This window comes from Volvox carteri (genome assembly GCF_000143455.1).
Source record: "Volvox carteri f. nagariensis unplaced genomic scaffold VOLCAscaffold_69, whole genome shotgun sequence".
Classification (NCBI taxonomy): Eukaryota; Viridiplantae; Chlorophyta; class Chlorophyceae; order Chlamydomonadales; family Volvocaceae; genus Volvox; species Volvox carteri.
Window position 1 is genome coordinate 178,225 of NW_003307612.1, and position 19,107 is coordinate 197,331.

Here is a 19,107-nt window from a genome sequence, read left to right on the forward strand (position 1 = left end):
AATTACTTCACGGCCAGAATTCTGAGGCTTGTGCACGTCAACATGCGTGCTACTTCCTTGAAGACCGTCTTGGTTGTACTCTCCTTAGGCAGAGAGCCGATGTCAGCGCGCAGTCCGACCTGTTTCGGATAAGTAAGGTGTTAGGAGGGTTTAGTTTATGTTCACAGGTGCAAGTTCAGCGGCCTTGGGGCTCGGGATGAGCTGAAAATTCGGATCTGCAAAGTACATTTCGCTTTCCGGCAGTACGGCTCCCTTTCATGGACTGTTTTTTATAACCACGAACCAGTCTTCACAGTTCCATCACCTGTTTAAGGTAATAGACTTGAGGGAGGGCTGCGAAAACCGCGCTAGGCGCCCTGGTCAACGCCTTTGGGAAAGATGACCCGCATCAAGCGGTTGGGACAGCGCGCGCAAGGTACACCACCTAGTGAAAATAAACATCCGATGAGTCCGTCTGAAGGCGTTGTGCCGGAGTCCCCTGCTGCTTCAGTCAGTTGCGTCACAGGACTCCTATCTCTATCTCCGCGTCTGTCTCTCCCGCATCCAGTCGGCCAATCCCTCGGCAGCAGAGATCTTTTAAAAGAACAGCGTGGGAACGGCCATCGCCCAGCGTTAAGCATCGCTCCGCTGCAAGCTTTGGCCCCCAGCACATTCGTTGACCACCAACTTCCACCTCGAATCGCCAAAAAAGTCACCAGCCGCAATTCCCAAGAACTTCAAGACAACAAGCTACAAGTTGCCAAGATTCAGGACTCACGCGGCCCACGCGACCAGCAGCAGTCTATTTGTAACTCGTCCATCAGCCGCCCCGGAAACATTTCCAGGCTTCCTTCGCTCGTCGAAGCGTCTGCGCTGATCAGCAGTGATGAGGTAATAGACCTCATGTGCCGCAGCTCAGGGTCTGCGGCTCTTCGCCGGTTGCTGTTGCGCGGCAAGCTCGACCCAAATCAGGTCATTTCCAGCGAAGAGCTCTCACACGCTGCGGCCCGCATGACGATGCTCCAGGGCCACATGGCCACGCGGCTGCAACAGGTGCGCTCTCGGCCAGCTCCGCAGAACGCCTCAGGACTCCAGTCAGCTGCCGCACGGCCCTTAGCATCCCCTGTCCAGCAGCAGCATGCAGCCGTGGCCGCTGCCGCCGCTGCATCAGCGGCTGTGGATGCCGTTCGATGCCGGTGGCCGCTCCTGTGCGCTGCATGTTACTTCGGCGACCCCGCCCACGTCGACACACTGCTGCGCGCTGGTGCAGATCCGAGCTGGAGGTCGCCGTACGGGCTGGGGCCTGTGGCCTTCGCGATCGCGAGCCCCGCAGTTGGGCCAGGCGAGAGGCTCGCAGTCGTGCAGATGCTGCTGTGCAAGATGCGGCAAAGGCAGGGCATCTTGGCGGATCCAGCCCCTTGTCACAACTGCAACAGCCAACAGCAGCAGCGGCTGGCGCAGACGCCAGCGCAAGTACGCCCGAGAGACAGCGAGCGCCTCAAAGTTCCTGACAGCTCTCAGCTCCCAGACCCCCTCGCGAGCGACAACAGCGGGGGGATAACGCAAGAGCGTTGCCGCGGCTACGACGGCTGTGCCCTGGACGATGCTGCCTTTGCTGTGGCAGCATGGCCTCCAGCGCTCCAAAAGCAGCAGCAGCAGCAGCTGCACATGGCGGTGGCCCCAAGCCATGGCTCAGTCGGCTGTAGGGTCGTGGGAACAGCCATGAATGGCCTGCCTGGTAGCGGGGGCGACCCCGACAACGAGCTTCCTCCGGATGCCTGGTGGCTAGTTGTGCAGCCGCTCGTCGTACACCTGCTGCGTGAGGAGTCACGGAACGCCGTTTGCACAACCGCGGCTAATGAAACGGCGGGGATTGCGCCCGCGCCCGTACCAGCAGCTGCTAGTGGCGTGAGGCTGCCCGGTGGCACCGGCGCTGGCCGTTCCATGCTGACCAAGACCGCGGCAAATCCAGATCACGTCCTGAATGGTGAAGGTGAGCAGCAGGTTGCCCGACCGGACGCTGTCCTGTCCCGCGAGGAGCAATTGGTGGAATTGCTGATATCCCACGGCGCCTTGGACGCGCGTGTGCTCCGCGCATCGTCGCTGCTGACATTGGCGACGCTGGCGCGTCGCAGCCGCGCGGTTTCGGAGCTGCTAGCACCGGTAATTCTGCGGCGGTTGGCGGCCGAGGCTGCGGCGGAGGGACAGGGCACGGAGCGGGAGTCGTGGGGACGGCAGGCTGGTGTGTTGTTGCAGCAACGGACGACAGGAGCCTGGCAGGCGCTGCTGCCGGTGGAGAGTGGCCCGGGCTCAGGACCAGTGCCAGCCGCAGCCTTGGCCTCAGCTGCTGGACGGCTGGCGGGTGTGACGGACTGCCGCCATTCCGGCGGGAAAGCACCGGCGATGAGCCATCCTGGCGGGGCCGCTGCGGGCATGGAGTACGGCTACCCCACCGGAAGGTGGGTAGATATGATACGATGCATGCGAAACGGAATGGAATAGATTTCAAGGAGTGCTAGCGGTGCCGAGAGACCCTTCCACAGTATGTCTTGCTCAACACGGGCAAGGATCTCCATGTCGTGTCTTGGCTGTGCGCATATGCGGATCTCTGACCGAACTTTTGTGTACTTATCAGATACGATGTGCTTATGCAGGGGCTTTCACGCCGCGGGTCTCGCCTGACACGTGGCGCGAAAACCCCTGCATGAGCTGTGTCCGGAACTCAGTTGGCGGCCGGGATGAGCCGCCTGCGTATCGCAGCCAGCTTGTTGCCTGTTGCATGGATTTTCACCCTTAACATGAAAGATTGACGGATTGCGAAGGACGTAAAACCGGTGTTGGAAGAAGCTATTGTACTTCGCAGCTGTGAAGAACCTCAAGACTCAGCTCTCCTGTTGCTTCTCAGTTGCCTTCATGTTGTTCCGCACTACCTTCCTCCGCCGACCCCCTTCCGGACATCCGTGTTGCAGCTCTTAAGAGGGGCCTTGTAGAGGTAGCTGCAGCTGTTCGATGGACAACAGCACGTACATTGAACCATGCCCCATTCCTCTACCCTGCCTCTAAAACCATTGACGCGTGTGTTCCTTTCCTGGCACCTGGCGCTTGGCGGTACCTTTGGGCCCTCCGGAGCCCGTCAAACCGCACGCGGGGCGTGTACCTGGCTACTACTACCAGGGTGCTCGCCGCATTGCTCCAGCACACGCTGGTCCAGCCGCCAAGCACCACCGCCAGGGCCGCTTCCGGAGGGGCCGACATCGGCGGCGCTACACTGCTGCGCGGCTTGATGCGCTACGGGCTGCACCCATTCCGCAGCCTCTGGCCAGGTTAGATGCGATAGGGCACGTTTTCCATGTCGAAAACCCAGTAGTTATTAGAACACGGTTTGATGAAACCACAATATCCTACAATCCAATCTACCTAATTGAAGAATCATGCTCTTCAATGCTGCACAACTACGTCGATTCCTGGCTCCGTTGCTCCGTTGGTTGCGATAGGATGGAGATTGGAGGGATGTGACTCTAGTGGGGGAGGTCACAGCAGACAAGCAACTTCACTTCTGCGCCACCGATAACTATGCGGGCGTGTTGGTCCCATGCCCCGCCAAGAGACCACACATTTGTCAGGGTTATCTTGGTTCAGGCATGGTCTTGTACTTTACCAGCCTTTAACAACCCTCGCGCCTTCCAGGCGGACCATCGGCCGCTGACCTTGTGGTGAACGCGGCGTCTCCCCAGCCCCCGCCGCCGCCGCCGCCGCAGCGGCGACCATCCACCACGAAGCCATCGTGGCCGCCGCCTCACCAGGCAGCACCCGCACCGGCCGCGATGGATGTCAGAACGGACGCGGGTATCGCAGCCAAAGACGCCAATGCCGATTCCGTTGCGCTCACGGACACGTTCGCTGTACAAGGATTCCACTACGTTGCGCCGTGCGTGGTGCCGCCTGATCCTAGCTTGCCGTCCTTGCTTCATTTGTTGTTGAAATCGGGGATGAGCGCGTGTTCGCGGGGCGCAAACCTGGGGGAGAGTGCACGAGTAGCAGCAGGGGCTGCAGCCCCGGCAATGCCTGGTGGCGGCGCAGTTAAGTCGACCACAATCGCAGCAACCAGGACCTGTGAGATGGAACCCGAGCCTGGCATCGCGCTGGCCGCGGCTGGCGGAGGTGCTGGTGGCAGCAGCGTCGGTTTCTCTTGTGGGCTGGCGGAAGGGCATGGAGGATCAAGGGCTGAGTTTCCTCCACTTTTGCATCGCCTGGCAACGCGGCTTGGCTCGCGCGTCGCGCTTTCGGGTGCGTGCATGCGATGGGGCGGAAAAAAGCCAGCGTGTGACAACGGAACGAGTCCTGAGCTGCGCGATGACATCAATTGCAGCCCAGGCGGTCCGTGGCGATGAAATGAAAATGTTGCAAAGCTTAGTTGGCGCATGTTCAAAATTCCATGGCGGACAGTTATGCTGTGGCTCACATTTAAACCGCTGCATTTCACCCACACCCACACCCACATATCGTGCGTCCTGTCAATCCCAGTACAGGTTTGAAGTCCTTGCTCGCCGTTCTTGAGGTACCAGGAGAAGCCGCTGCTGAGAAGACCCAAGTCATCGACAGCACCGGCTCTGACGACCGGGATTGTGACCCAGCCACTGGCGCCGAGGTAGGCGGCGCATGCTCCAGCATCGGTCTCAGCCACAATGGCAGCAACGGCAACAGTAACGGTGAACGAGGCTGCCGCAAAACAGAGGTCGCTGACATGCTGTATGGTAAAGAGAGCACCCCTGGAGGTCTTGGCATCGTGAGCGTTCTGCGCGTGGCTGCGAGTGCTCGCAATCTGGACGGCCTCCACGCGATTGCGTCTCGACTCTTGGCGGACAAGACTGCGCCAGAAGCGGCGAACGGTATCCATTCTCCGACGCGTACAGCTGGCGGCTCCAGTGCAATCCTGAACTCAGTTGGTGGGACGGTGCTTGAAGCTGCCGAAACTGCAACAGGGTTAACGAGAGGGTCGTCCCCACGAAGCGTAGCCAAGCGCCTGATGAATGCTTTGGAGAGCCTGAGGTGCTACGTTCTCCTGCACAGCAGCAGCAGCAGCAGCGACAGTAGCAGCGGCGGCAACGGCGGATTCGGCAACTGCATCAGCCGAGTCATCGCCGCGACCTCAGCTTCGGCAGAGGACGCGGAGAGCGCTGAGGCCGCCTGTCGATATTGCGCTTCTGGTGGCAGCAGGTCCATTGCCGTTGCCGCTGCCGGACAGGACAGCTGCGGAAGCAATACCAGCCGTACCCCTCCCGGAAGCGCTTCCGTCGAAGAGCCCGCCAACGGTGTCACCGAGGCCTTGGACCTGTGGGAAGGCTACCTGTACACACCCAAGGTCTTGGGAAGCGGGTCCAGCATCAGGTGCAATGGCGGCAAGAGCGGCAAGATCAGCCATGGTGGACATGTCGGCATGCACAGCGTCGCATCATCTGCATGCAGTCCTGCTTCTGACAAATTTCAGGAGCGGCTTCAGCCTCCGGGCAACGGGGTAGTTTCCTCGGCACCGCCGCCGCGTGATGTGTGGTGGCAGCAGCAGAGCGAACAGCAATTCAGCGGAGGCGGCCCCGCTGCAGTACCACCTCCAAGTCACCGCGCCACGCCGACAGGGATTCTATCGACGAGTACATGTTGGTCGCTCGTGGCAGTGGCTGCGACCAGCGGCAGCTGCTGCCTGGTGGCATCCTCGGAGGGCTGCACGGATTTGGGCACGGGTACCAGCAGCAGCAGCAGCAGCAGCGCCGCCACGGCGACCAAACCGTGTAGCTGTGGGGAAATCTCATCTGCACTGGCAGCAGTTGAGCTGGTTCTCGCACTCAGCGCGGAGCTCGTGGAGCTGCTGGGTGGCTCTAACGTTGGCACGGCTGCCCCGTATGCTGATGGAGCGCCGCAGTGCATTCACAAGTCCATGGCCTCCCACGAGGCTGGAAGGAGTGTCAACCCCCCCGCCGACGAGAGTGCGGTTCCGAGGGGCTGGACCCCAAACGACGACCAAGCTGGGGTGGCCTACGCCACTATACTTTCTGCTTCACAGGCCACTGCTGCTGATACGGGTGTGGGTTCGAGGGTGGCGTCGGCATCTGCTGCGGCAGCGACCATGGCCGACATATTCCGGGCGCAATATGCGGGTGTGTGCAGGCGCTGACGTCAGCGTTCTCGTAGCAGCGAGCCGCGATGAATGCATGACTGCATTCGGGAGGGGTGGGAGCTGCGGTGGGCCGCTACCCAGCACAGCGGCAGGCGGCATGCAGGCGGCATTCGAGTGCTGTGGGACAACGGGGGGGGGCACACGCTGCCATCCCCCGGATTGCCAAAAGACACAAGAGGAACTGGCCGGCAGGAGGGCGGGCAGGCAGGCGGACGTGCGGGTAGGCGTGCAAGCAGGGAAAACATGCAGAGTTTGAAGAGTTTTTAAAGTCAGCAGACGGGCAGACAAGTTCAAAACATTGCAGGTGTAGCAGGTGTAGCGGATCTGCAATTTTGCAGGGGTTGGAGCAATCAGACCCCTGTTAAGTGCTGGGCAGGTGAAGCTTTTCAACAAAAGCGCGCTAGGTACGTAGGTAGCAGGATGGGCACATGACGGACAGGTGTTCACCTATTTTCAGCTAATGCCCAGAGAGCTTTTGCATGCACATATGGGGAGGGGAAGGCACGCATACGTGGCCAAGGCGGACTTGAAATGGTGCAGACCTGCAGACCTGCTGCACCGCGCCACCGTGCCCAGGTGAGGTGAAGACAGTAAAATGTTACTCGGCATATACGTGATACATTGCCTGGTGTGAAGAAAGTAAGGTAGTGCGATGATTGACGCGAGGAGGAAGGCGTACGGCGGTAAGGAACGAGAAAGCGGCTGGCAGCAGTGCGCTGAGACAGCGGCCTCACCGACGAAGAATCTTACTGTGACAGGAAGCGGAAGCAATATACAAGGGACGTGTGCTCAAATGCGGTGGTTTAAGTTCTCTTTGATGAATTCAACGTGTGCCGACTTATGCGTTCATTTTCTAATTGCCGTGGCTCCATGACTTTTTACCACGGGTTGGCGTGCGCGAAACACGTGCATGCTTGTGCGCTGTGCATCATTGCGCAAGGTGTACTGAGAACCGACTGCTGCAGAGATGTGGGGGGAAATGCTGCACTGATGAAGGCATGCATGCTGCTGGGGCCTCGCTGAATGCGGCACAACCACGTACCGATTGTGCGATGCGTTGGGGTTTCTGCATTTCAAGGCGACCTAAATACGAATAGGGAGGCATTATAGCCCCGCGCCATACCAGGCAAGCACACAACGTAACTACCGATCATCCCTCGTGGCTAAAGTCGGGGGCCCACCTTCAGTCAAGGTAGCGCCAGACCTCGCCAGGCTTAGGGAGGGCTATCGCTGCGTACTAAAGGGGAACTTTAGTTCATCGTCCCCTAAAGCTAAGCAGCAGCAAAAAAAGCGAGAGATTTAGGGTCCCGCGATAAGGATATGGCTGGTGCGGGCCCAGGAACCACTGCGGGATGGTTATTTATTGTGATGGCACGTACGGCTGCCCACCGTACTTCTTCATGTTGTGCGTTTCGTGTGCTGCGTTGTGCTCCCCAATCTGACCATCACATCAGCCACACGCGTAATCCTTGAGAGATGTTCCAGATGTTACGCCAACGGGCAATAATTATACGGCACTTCTAAGCTAGGGCATGTTTTCCTTCCCGAAGATGTTGTCAATGATCAGTCCGGCGTTCCTCAGTCTTGGAAAGCGGCCACCAAGCATGGCCGAGGCTTCTTGTAGCCCATTGGACCGTTCAACTTGACATAGTGTATGCGATACTCAGAGGTAGACGCAAGAAGTACTTATACTTTCCATGTTCTCCGAGCAATAATTTTTGACACCAGCAGGTGTTAGCTGTGCTTCGATTTTTACGATGCCCATATGGCGTTCGTCAGAATTGTTGACTGGTCGGCCGGGAAGCCCAAGGAAATCTTCTGCAGCACGTAATGGGGCCATCCTCACTAGCTCGGGGCGGTCGACAACTTTGCCGCCTCTCACAGACACTGAAGCCGATGGCACCACTCATGGCGCAGAAATTACAGCACCCTTGCAAGCAGCAGGCGGCTATCCCAATTCAAACCATCCTGTAACTGGTTCAAGCAGCGTCAATAGCGTTAGCAGTTGGGAAAGTTCCCAGGGTCTCCCCGGCGGGCACAGCACCTCAGCCGCTGGATACGAGGGATGTCCGAGCTCGCTGCGGGTAGCCTCACGGCAGAACATCAACAGAGCAGGATCACGTACCACTGCCAGCACTCCTGGCGTCCGCACAAACACTTACACTGTGCAGTACATCGGCATTGCTAATGGGGAGCTGGGCATCCTTTCGCAGAAGCAGGTGCGATGTTCTTGCGACAGAGGCGCAGGATCCCCAAAGACATGGCTAAAACGTGGAATGCGCATTGAGGATGCGCAGGCGCGACCGAAAGGGTTACAGCCATGGAGTAGCATGGCCATGTGCCCATGAGTGACTTAAATTACTGCATACCGGGAGTTGCCAGGGCGTGAGCGTGCTCTGCTGTTCTCGAAATTCATCATGTGACCATGTCACCATGCGACCATTGTCATAAAACACCCCGGCCACTTGGCACACGCCATTTGCCATGTCGTCTAGACGCACCGGTATCAAGGCCCCCTCTGGAAAATCGGACGCCCCGGCACCTACCGCGGCGCTGCTGCTACGGCTACGGCTGCTACTGTCGTCAAAATACTGGGACCTGCTGTTCTGAGGGTCGCCTTTCCGTCCACCACCTACTTACTACTCCCTTCCGCGCCGAGGGAGTTTTAGCTTTTCTGCACCCGTACTTTCCGTACACACCATAGGTTAACTCAAAAGGAAAACTCAACCCCTGTCTCAACCCCTGCATGTCCGCCTAACCCCGCCTGCCTGCCGTCCTAACGCGCAGAAACTCGCTGGTCCTGGGACGGTGCCCGCCTCTGGCAACGGCCCAACGTCCTCCAACAAAACCGCGGTCTCTCGGCGGCACTCGCGGGCTTCTAGCAGCTCCTCCGCCTCCACCAGGGGCCTCAAGAATGCCGCCCCAGCAGCCGCATCCGGCGCGCAGATCGACATCCTAGTCGCCCCCGGCCCCGCCCCCGATCCCGTCGCAACGGTGCCGCCGGCCGCTGCCGCAGCTGCCACAGCGGCCGTACGGCCATCCATCCCTCCGTTTCGCTCCGGTTTGCCGCTTCGTCAGCCGCCGCCGCCAACAGAGGCGAACACTCCGCCAAGTATGACGTCACCGTACGAGGCAGGACCAATAGCTGCTGCTGCGGCGGCGGCGACGGCGGCAGCGGCGGCGGCGGCAGGCGGCCTTAACGACGAGACGGACGACGAGGCGCCCGTCAGCTCGCGGTCTAAGGCACCCAGCCTAGTCAGCATTGTAGACGATGCATATGGCCAGGTCAAAGTGGTCAATATGTGTTTTTACTCGCGGGCGCTGCAGTCGCGGAGTGGCCCACGCGACCGCCACACGCGGCGGAACCGACCCGCGGGTCCCCAGGTGCAGGACATGGAGCCCCTCAGCACGGCGCTGCCGGGCTGCTTCGGCAACCGAGCGCCGTCAGCGGGGGGGTTCCCGGGCTGGAAGCTGACGTCAGCGCCGGTCAGTGCCGCTGTCCCCGTTGGAATTCCACGCCGGACGTATTCGGGTGCTGGAACAGGGCTGGCATCCACGGCGGGCATTCAGGGGTTCGCGCGGCAGCAGCGAGCCACCAGCGCACAGCCGCTGACTGGAACTTTGATGACGACGGCGGCGGCGGCAGCGGCGGCGGTGGCGGCAGCGACTGGTCCAGCCGCCGCCGCTGAAGCGGCGGCGGCAGCTGCCGTGGCCGCTGTGGCCGAGGCTGCGGCGGCCGTGGTGAGCAGCTCCGTCGTAGTACGCCGCGCTTCCGATGCTGCAAGTACGGCGCGTGGCGGCGTGGGGAGCAGCGGCAGTGGCAGCGGCGGCGGTGCTGCTGCTGCTGCTGGCAGTAGACTGACTCCCGATCCGGCGGTGGCGGCAACACCATCGGCATCCCCATCAGCACCAGTACTACCAGCGCCAGCTGAAGGCAGTATGGAGGGTGCTGGGGACCCGGAGCGCGGCGCGGATGTGACGGCGGAGTCGTTTGGACACCTGCAGTACAGCGACGGCTGAACTCCGCCGGCTGCGAGGTTGGGCCTATAGTAACTAGTAACCCATCTTTAGAGCTGCGATGTTGGGCCCCATGGCAGTGTTTATTTACGATTTGAACATGGCTCGAGAGGCTCGCCTTCGAGCTGACCTCCACGGCTTGTGTATCCGCGTGTTCGCGCGTTTCGAGACGCGCTGTCGTTATGGTGGATGGCGTTGGTGGCACAAGAGAGAGCTATGAGAGACCCTCCTTACGCCTCCGCTACGCGCTTGTGGAGGGAGTTATGGAGGCGCCGGCGCTTCGTCGCCAGATAGCATTTCTCATTACTACTATTACTATTACCACTAACACTATTACCACTAACACTACTGCTACTACTACTGCTGCTGCTGCTACTGCTGCTGCTATTGCTGCTGCCGTCTGCGATGCATAAGCTCAGCAACCGCGACGGATGGTTGGGTTTTTCATTTAGGGATGGTGTTGTACTTTGTAGGGATGTGCTTTGGGGCATTCTGGAAAAAAAGGTGAACCGACAGTTTTTACACATCACAACGCAGAGCCTCTCAGAGGCAGTGTGTTAAAATGTTTGTTGTGGATTTGTAGACTCGTGGACATCATGAATGCCGTATTTTAGCTTTTCGGGAAAAATGCTAGTAGTGCTTAAAGAGGCCACCAGAAACGGCACGGATGCTTTGCTTGTCAAGGAGGAGAGAGGCGCGCAGCAGCGAGTCTGAGAGCACAACTCAGCTAGGGATGGGCGGCGGGGGGTGGGCGGCGGGGTGGTGGGTGGTAGCAGCTACTGTTCGTTAGCTAACGTAGGATGGGGAGGGGCCGGGGGCCGGGGCGGGCGGGAGGGGCCCAAAGGGTGGCGAGGGTGTAGCAATGACACGTGCAGCGGAGGGAAGATGAGGCGCCGTTTAACTGATCAGGGAGAAATGGCTTGGCGAGGCGAAGCGAGGCGAGGCGAGGCGAGAAGGGGTCACGGGTCCGCGGCGGTGGTACACAGGAAAATGCCGTCTGTCCGTCCACGTCCACGATCCTCTCCGCGGCACAGTCCACCCCCAGAAGCCCCAGGACGCTTTTCAACCGAGGTGTGGGGACCTCGAAGGCTGGGAAGGAGGAAGAGGAGGAGGAGGAGAAGGAAGAGCGGTGGCGCAACAGCGTTATATGGTTTTTTAATACGTATATTTTCGAAGGCAGGCTGTATGGCGCCCGGCAGATTGCGAGCTGAGATGGTGTTTCGAATTTATTTTGAACGTTTTTATTACCGGGCTGGGCAGGATTTTCTGGATTTTCGGCAGGTTGGTTTTCATAAAGGCAAAAAAGGACACGAACTTTAGAAGTATTGTTAAGAACTCCAAAAAAACGCTGTGACGCCATGCCGACGGCATTGGAGGACCGACATGTTGATGCTATCCGCGATCCCTCACGATGACTCACTCCGCTGTATGTGGTCATGTTTGCCCTGAAACGTAAAAGGCAGTTTTACCGTGCTTTTCATTTGTCACGTCTTCTTGATGTTGTTGTGTTCTTATCCCGAATTTCCTCCGCATCTGTCTTGTTCAGACGCTGCTGTTGCGGTGGGGGTGGCGGATATAAGGTATTGGCACGTATTTTGTGTGTGTGTGTGTGTGTGTGTGTGTCTCTAGATGATGCCCACATATAAGGATGGTAGTTTGCGCTGAGGAGCCGGAAGAGGAGAAGAAGGGAGATGAGGGGGAAACTCGCTGGCAGGGGGGCACGCGGGGCACGCCCGCGCGCGCACAAGTGTATGTGTGTGTATGTGACTCGGGACACACGCATGGCTATGCGCGCGCTCTCACTCGCTTGGCTGGGAGGGAGGAACAGGAGGGGGAGGGGGGAGAGGAAGAGAGAGAGGTATAGAAAGAGATGGACGGAGAGGGGGGCTACACATACAGCACTGCGCACTGGGCGGAGAACGGACGATATCTGTCCTTTCTCATGTGTGGTGGACAGATCTTTTGCAGGGTCTTTTGGCAGATCTTGTCTTTGGGGGCCTTTATCTGTGTTACCTTGTGTTGATGATCACCTCGCACTTCGTGCCATGAGCACCACTGCCCATCCGACATGGTAATCCTGACATGCCTGACTGCCTTGTCACCTTGCATCTTAACACATCTTGATGCCTGTATGTATGTATGTATTCAGAGTGGCCCGGTTGGCGAGTGGTTTAGTGAGTGAGTGAATGCTTAGGACAACACCCCCTCTCCCCCGTCCACACCAGACCCGCCCCCGCTAGGTGCTCATGGAGCGGGTCGGGGTGGGGTGGGGTGGGGTGGGGGAAGGGAGTCGCATTTCTAAGATTGCTGCTGATCACATTAGGTGTGGGACTTGTGGTGGGGAGAAATAAATGAGAATGTGGTTGGACGGATTTAGGGAGGGTTGGGAGCGCCGGGGGACAGGGAAAGGGAGGAAAATACTAGTAGTGCGGTGGCGGCGGGGCGGGGATGCGGCGTGGACATGTATGTATGTATGTATGCATGCATGCATGCATGCATACATACATACATACATACATACATACATAGGAGCCATTCATGCATGCATGTATGCATGCATGCATGCATGAATGGCTCCTAGTTACACGTAGGTTGTCCTAGACCCCCCCTATCTAGCCCTTCGCCCTCTATGTCCCCCGCCGGCCTCCTGACCCCCCAACCCCACCATATCGACCCGTAGTATGGCCGACCAGAATGTCGTCGTATAGGGGCTTTTTAAAGCAGTGCGACTAGGAGCGACACTTCCAGGCCGCAGAGGACAACGGCTCTTCCATTGCCGCCGTTGAGCAATAGCATATTTCGTTTCGTGAGCTGAACCTTGCCTTGCCTAGCCTTGGTGGCGTATGGTGGGTGTTAACACGGTGGTGGAGATAAGAATGGGTGGGTGTTGGAAGCACCAACAACGTCATCATCGCCCAAGTGCACGTGTGTGCGTATGTGTGTGTGTGTATGTCTCTTGATCGCGTGGGGCCCTGTCAGCTGGCGGGCCTGTTCAGGTCCGCCGGCTGCCGCGGGGCTCCGAGCGATAGAGACTGCTTTAGAGCAAGCGCTCCTTTACTTTGGGCTGTTAGTGAGCGTTGGGCAGTTACTTAGTTGACAGTTAAGGTTCGTGTCGGTTTTGAGCGCTCCCTGTGAGCCTAATCTTCGGAGCCGCTAAAGGGTAATGCCTAATGCCTCACCTCCGCAGTGTGGAGGTGGCCGCACTGACGTGGCTGTATTGCGGCCGCTTACATGTAAAGCGAGGAGGAGCATAGGGTGCTTGAAGATTATGATGGCGACACGGTGGGGGGGGGATTCGGTGCTGTAGTGGGTCGATCCCGACTTTTCTACTAAGAAGTGTTGAGTCAAGGTTTTCTTGCGGATGACAGATGAAATAGCTGCCGTGGACGCCGGTAAGGGAAGGCGAGATGACCATGCCGGCCATTCAAACTATTAATCATGCTCGCGGCCTGCTGGCATAGTTGACGTTTGCCGTGTGCATATCACGCTAGGGGATGGGAAATGTTTCGTTCATTTCGTAGTAGAAGGCATAGCAGAGTTGATTCCAAGGTTAGACCTCGGAGGTTGATCGCCTTTATCCGTTGGCCCATTCTTAAGACTAAAGATATGGCTTGGGCAAGTCACATTAACCCGCCAGGCAGTCATCATGCATACCGCGGCGACAAGGGGTCAGTCCGCGTCGACGACGAATGCCAAAAGTATCGTAATGGTACTGCACATCGTGACACTGCATAGTTATGGTAAAACTGCCCAACGGAAAACTTGGCAATCAGCGCCGAACTATGTTGCTGCTCAAGGCCTTCGGCTTATATTGAGCGACTTATCGCGACAGTGCAAACGGGACTCACGCATCACAGCCAGGATGTTGGAGCTTAAAGAATGCACGCGTCTTAAAGTCCCGCTGTTATTATATGAAAGCCTCGTTCCTCAAAGCGGAACCAGTTGCAAACAGATAACTTTGATAGCGGCAATGATTTACCAATGTTCCTGCCCCGTAAGCATCGCATGCATGCAATTTTTAGATGTTGTATATGTTCGAAAGCGAGTTCCTCCGCCAGGACAAGGCATAAGGCCCTCACCAGAAAACGTTCGCTTCCTCTAATAGAAATATATAGGGATAAATAAAATTGCCCCTTTTCACCTCTTGCATAGAAGTTAATCCGCGGGGCTTGGGAGGATACAACTCGGCTCTAATATCCATGATTTGCCGACGACAACCGAAACGTACGAGCACCATATCACAGTCAGTTGGCATTGCGGGACGAGAGCCCCAAGTTGTGCCCGGCAATCTTCGCAGGGGTATGATGAGTATTCTGTAACGGAAAATAATATATACTTTCGTCTGCATGTCCCGTTTTACTTACTAAAGAGACGCCGACTGAAGGTTCCCTAAACACGCGGATGGCTTTTCTTCCAGCAACTTGGAGCTTCCAATAAACTTTCAAAGAGCTGTTATTTTTGGAGCACTGGTGCTCTGGGCGCGACGCATCTGGGGCCCCGGAGAGAAGGCGACCAGGGGCTGTGGACGCCGGAGGCGAACGCGCGACCGCTGAAAGGAATCTCCCTGGGCTATGCGCAGTGGTGGGCAGAATGAACTTCTGGTGTCAGCACAACCTGCAAAACATTACACGTTATCCCCCATGATTGGAACGATCCCCAACCTTGGTCTTTGTCATCTCCGTTTGTGGAAACAGGGATAGTGAATCGCCTTTGTCCATAGAGCCCGATTGGAGTGCATATTGGAAGGACGGCTGCTTGCGCTGGCCCCGGACCAGCCAGGCTCCCTGCGGCGGGTGCAGCTATGCAAATTGAGCTGCCGCGGGGTAAACAACAATATACAGTTACAGGCCAAAGGCTGTCATCAACAAAGGTATGGTCGGGCGTTGCGTAGCCCGCCCCACGGACCCTTACGCTGCTCACGCCTTGATGTTTGGTTATATCACAATGCAGGGTCATTTTGCAAGTACACACGATGACCTTTTGGGGTTTGATGTACCAAGACGGCGGCGAACTAGCTGTAAGTACTTTCTTGTCCACTCTGGACTACTACTTCGCGCTTTTTCGGCACCGTTTCTACTTGAGCCTCACGTTGTCGCTACCGCATGCCAATCTTTTAGGTAGGACACGGCCTCGAGATATAAGTCCCGAAGACTTGTGGTTCCTGTCGTCTTCGAAGGTGAGTGTTCGCGCTCGTAGAGAACCCAGACCCTGCAAACAAGTGCTTCTAACTGGCATGGTCATGCGCATTGCTTGCAGAATTCAACACGAAATTCTTCACCAATCCTGGAGGTGAGGCGCTGCCTATAGCTGTTTTATATCCTATAAAGCTTGCGCATATTGGCACTTTGCTTCGGTACAGCGCAGCTGCTTTTCCTGGCTTATAATTGTGCCTATGTTAAGTTGCAACTGTGATGCAAAGCGCCCTTCTGTGAGCTAAGTAACGCGGTCGCAGGCAAGAAAAAGTATGATACAGTTTCCTTGATTCGGCTTTTGGTTAGGTTGTTGCGTATTTTACCATGCCATTTATTGATTTTGCTCATGGATGAGGGGTCCTCTTTTCAAGGTAAGAATATAAAGCGAACGATTAAAGAGCCGAGTTGGTTGGCGAACAACGGACATATGCTTGGAAGAGCGAGCACCCATTTCCTCCAACGACCTTGCGCACGTAATCTGCCCTGCGATTACGCTTTCATATCGCAGCCTATTGAGGACGAGGAGGCCCTTATCGCTGAGGCCCTCCTCAAAATTGCGAACGCGACCGCGCGCGGAGCAGCGGCAGCGCCGGGCCCTAGGAAGAACGGCTACAGTGGCGGCACAAACGGCCGCACAAACGCCGCTGCTGCGTCTGGCGGTGGCGGCAATGGCAACGGCGCCGCGACCTCCACATGGCACAATGGCAGCGGCGCGGGGCCCATCAAGCGCCGCCGCAGCCATGATTTGCTGGCCGGGGAGGATGACCTCACGGCGGTTGATGACGTAGATCCAGTCGTACATCCGTACGACGACATGCACGGCTCCCCCCCCGGGGCACCCGCTGCGGTGTTCCACATGGAAGCCTTCCAACAGCAGCAGCAGCAGCAAATGGGCCCTCGCGAACGCGAGCTCCCTCGTCGCGGTCGACCCAACGGTTCATCCGCGACCCGCCAACCCCCTGTGCCCTCCGCCGGGGAAGTTGTACTGTCCACCGCATCGCAACCTCTCTCCAACGGCCGCAACCACCACAACCACAACCACCAGCAGCACAACGTGCTCCAAAGTGGTGATTCTCGGCCGGCGGCGGCGGCGGCGGCACCATGGCAGCAGCAACGCGGCCGGCCGATCCGCGGCAGCAGTGGCCCTACGCCGTACATGGATGAGCCGTACGACGACAGCCGCAAACCGCCGATGCCGGCTTTTCTGATCGACGGCTCCGCCCCAGGCGGCCTCCGGCCGTTGAACGGCTCCCGCAGTTGTACGGCGCCGCTCTCCAGCCATCACGCTACTGCAATGGCGGCGCGGGCTGGTAACCGGAGCGGGGCCGCTGCCGGTCCGCTGCCAACGGCGCCGTCCGCCGGGCAATCGACTGCAGCCTCCGGTCCCCTGCGCGGCGGCGAAACCACGACGCAAGGACCAGTAGCAGCGGCGGCAGACACCACGGCCGCCCTCAAGGAGGAGCCTGCTGCAATGACCCGTGGGTCTGTGGTTCCGGCGGCCGGAGAGGGCTTTGGGAGCCGACGGGCGCCTGTAGTTGGCATGGGTCACGATCGTCAGGGTGTTCAGCACGACCGGGCCACCGGTGGCGCCTCCGCCAGCGCTGGTGCTAACGGCAGTGGTGCCGGCGGAAATGGTGCTGGCGGAAATGGTGCCGGCGGCAGACAAGGGGCTGTCGGAGGTGGCGTGGCGGCCGGTGTGAAGGCGGAGCCCCAGAGCGGCAGTGCCCCCGGGAGCCCCAGCCGTCCCGGCAGCGGCGGCGGGGCCGGCGATGGCGGAGCCGGAGGAGGAGGAGGAGGAAGTGGCTTGAACGGTGGCGCCGCCGCGGCCGCCAACGTGCAGCAGGTTGGCGGGGATAGCGGGGACCGGGCCGCGATGTCGGGCCGCTCGGCGCCTGTGGCGCCTGGCTCGGCGGCGGCGACGGGGCCTGGCAAGATGTCGGTGGCCTTGCCGCCGGGTGTGGTGCATCCATTGGCTGAGATTTTGGCCGGTTCCGGAGCGCCAATTGCTACGTGGGCCCAACTCATGGGGCTGTTGCCGGGAGCGGGGCAACACTGGGCGACGGCGACGACGACGGGGGCGGCGGCGGCGTCCACGGCACAGGAGCTGATTGCGAAGGGGCTGGCGGAGGCAGGCAAGGCTGTTGGCGGAGGCGGCGCCGCCGCCGCTGCGTCCCAATTTCACCCGCCGTCAACTCCCCCTGCGGCAGCAGCTCTCACGCATACACAGCATCAACTACACCAACAGCTACAGCAGCAACAACAGCTACAGCAGCAGGCGGCGATGATCAAGGCGCTAGCGGCAGTCGCAGGTCCGGGCGCAGCTGTAGTGGGCCTGCCGCCAGCGTGTTTGGAGTATGTACGGGCGCTGCATGCCGGCGGACCGGCAGCGGTGGCGGCGGCGGCAGCCCTCGGCGCCAATCCACTTGCGCTGCAGGCAGCAATGGCCACGGCAGCGGCGGCGGCGGCGGCCCCATCAGCCGTCGCGGGCGCGACGGGGCTTCCTCCTTCACTCGGGTCGGCGGGGCCGCCAACGGCGGCAGTTTGCGGCAGCGGCAGCGGCAGCCCTCCTACGCCTGGTGCGCACATTGGGGGGGGTGTCGTACGCGGCGCACCGTTCCGGCGCTGTGCCCAGCACGTCTACATCGCCCATTTTATCGCACACCACCAGCAGCAACAGCTACAGTCAGGTGGCTCCGCCGAAGGTGGCGGGGGAGGGCGAGATGCATCTAGGCAGCAGCAGCAACAACAACAACACCAGAAGCCGCAGCTGTCGGATCCGACTCGCGCTGGAAGTAGCAGTCCGGAGATGGATCCTGAGTCATATGGTGCGGTTGAGCCGAGTGGCGCCGGGGGCGGCGGAGGCAGTAGCAGCGGCGGAGGCAGGTCACCGGATGGCTTTCGCAACGGCAACGGCAAAAGCGTTAATAGTAACGGTAATGGTAATGGTGCCGGCGGAGGCAGATGCAGCCATCCACATCAGCAGCCACGAGCCCCCGTTAACGACGCGGCGGCGACGGCGATGGCGGCGGCTGGCGGCGCCGCGGATGGGACGAGCAGCGGCGGCAGGCAAGCAGCGGCGGCGTTGCCGGGTAGTACCAAATCCGAGGTTGAGTTGGCGTCGTCCGCGGGGGCAACAGGGCAGCAGCAATCTGGAGCGGCGGGTACGAGCAGCGCACGCAGCCTGGGGCTTTTACATCAGCTTGGGGCTGCGGCGACGGCGACGGCGGCGGCGGCGGCAGCGGCAGCGGCGGCCCAGCCATCGGGGTATCCGGGGACCGCAGCCGCTGGCTTTAACGCAGCTCCGCCGCCGCCATCGGCGGCAGCCGCGCCGTCAGGAGCTCCCCTCGCTGGCGGCAGCAGCGGTGCCGGCGCAGGCCCTGGCGCTTTCCTAGGGACGCCGTCTAGCTTCCCTGGACCTCTGGCAGCGATGATGGCAGCTGCCGCCGCCAGCGGCGGGATGCCTGGGATCTCAGCCGCGGCGGCGGCGGCGGCGGCGGGGCAGCATCAGCAGGCCGTCGCCGCGGCAGCGGCGGCGGCGGCAGCCGCGGCGGCGTCGTCTGGAACGCCGTTGATGCTGGGGGGGCAGCTGGTGCTGCCGCGCGGCGCGCCGCCAGCGCCGCCGCCGGGGCCCCCGCCGGCCCAACCGTCGGCAGTTCCGGGGGCCCTCGGTGTGGGCCCCGCCCTGCCGCCCCACTGGGCGCAGCTCCTCATTGGGGCTCCTCCCAGCGCCGCTGCGGCGGCGGCGCC

At 59.7% G+C, this 19,107-nt stretch overlaps 2 protein-coding genes across 2 annotated transcripts in view; both read left to right on the plus strand.

Annotated features, from left to right (window-relative positions):
• Window positions 1–378: 378 nt before the first annotated feature.
• VOLCADRAFT_98188 (uncharacterized protein) lies at window positions 379–10,171 on the plus strand (the record flags this gene model as incomplete). Its single annotated transcript, XM_002957069.1, has 9 exons — window positions 379–415; window positions 548–2,438; window positions 3,154–3,302; window positions 3,667–3,907; window positions 4,504–4,933; window positions 5,225–6,131; window positions 8,036–8,370; window positions 8,939–9,723; window positions 10,006–10,171. 9 exons carry the CDS (start codon window positions 379–381, stop codon window positions 10,169–10,171), a joined length of 4,941 nt encoding a protein of 1,646 aa, XP_002957115.1.
• A 4,969-nt stretch (window positions 10,172–15,140) lies between these two features.
• Window positions 15,141–19,107, plus strand: part of VOLCADRAFT_98189 (uncharacterized protein) — a gene marked incomplete at both ends in the record, with an annotated part of 6,648 nt that continues 2,681 nt past the window's right edge. Inside the window, 3 exons of the mRNA XM_002957070.1 lie at window positions 15,141–15,344; window positions 15,425–15,457; window positions 15,869–19,028. Of these exons, the coding sequence (XP_002957116.1) occupies window positions 15,141–15,344; window positions 15,425–15,457; window positions 15,869–19,028 (3,397 nt within the window). The remainder of the gene's footprint in view (window positions 15,345–15,424; window positions 15,458–15,868; window positions 19,029–19,107) is intronic.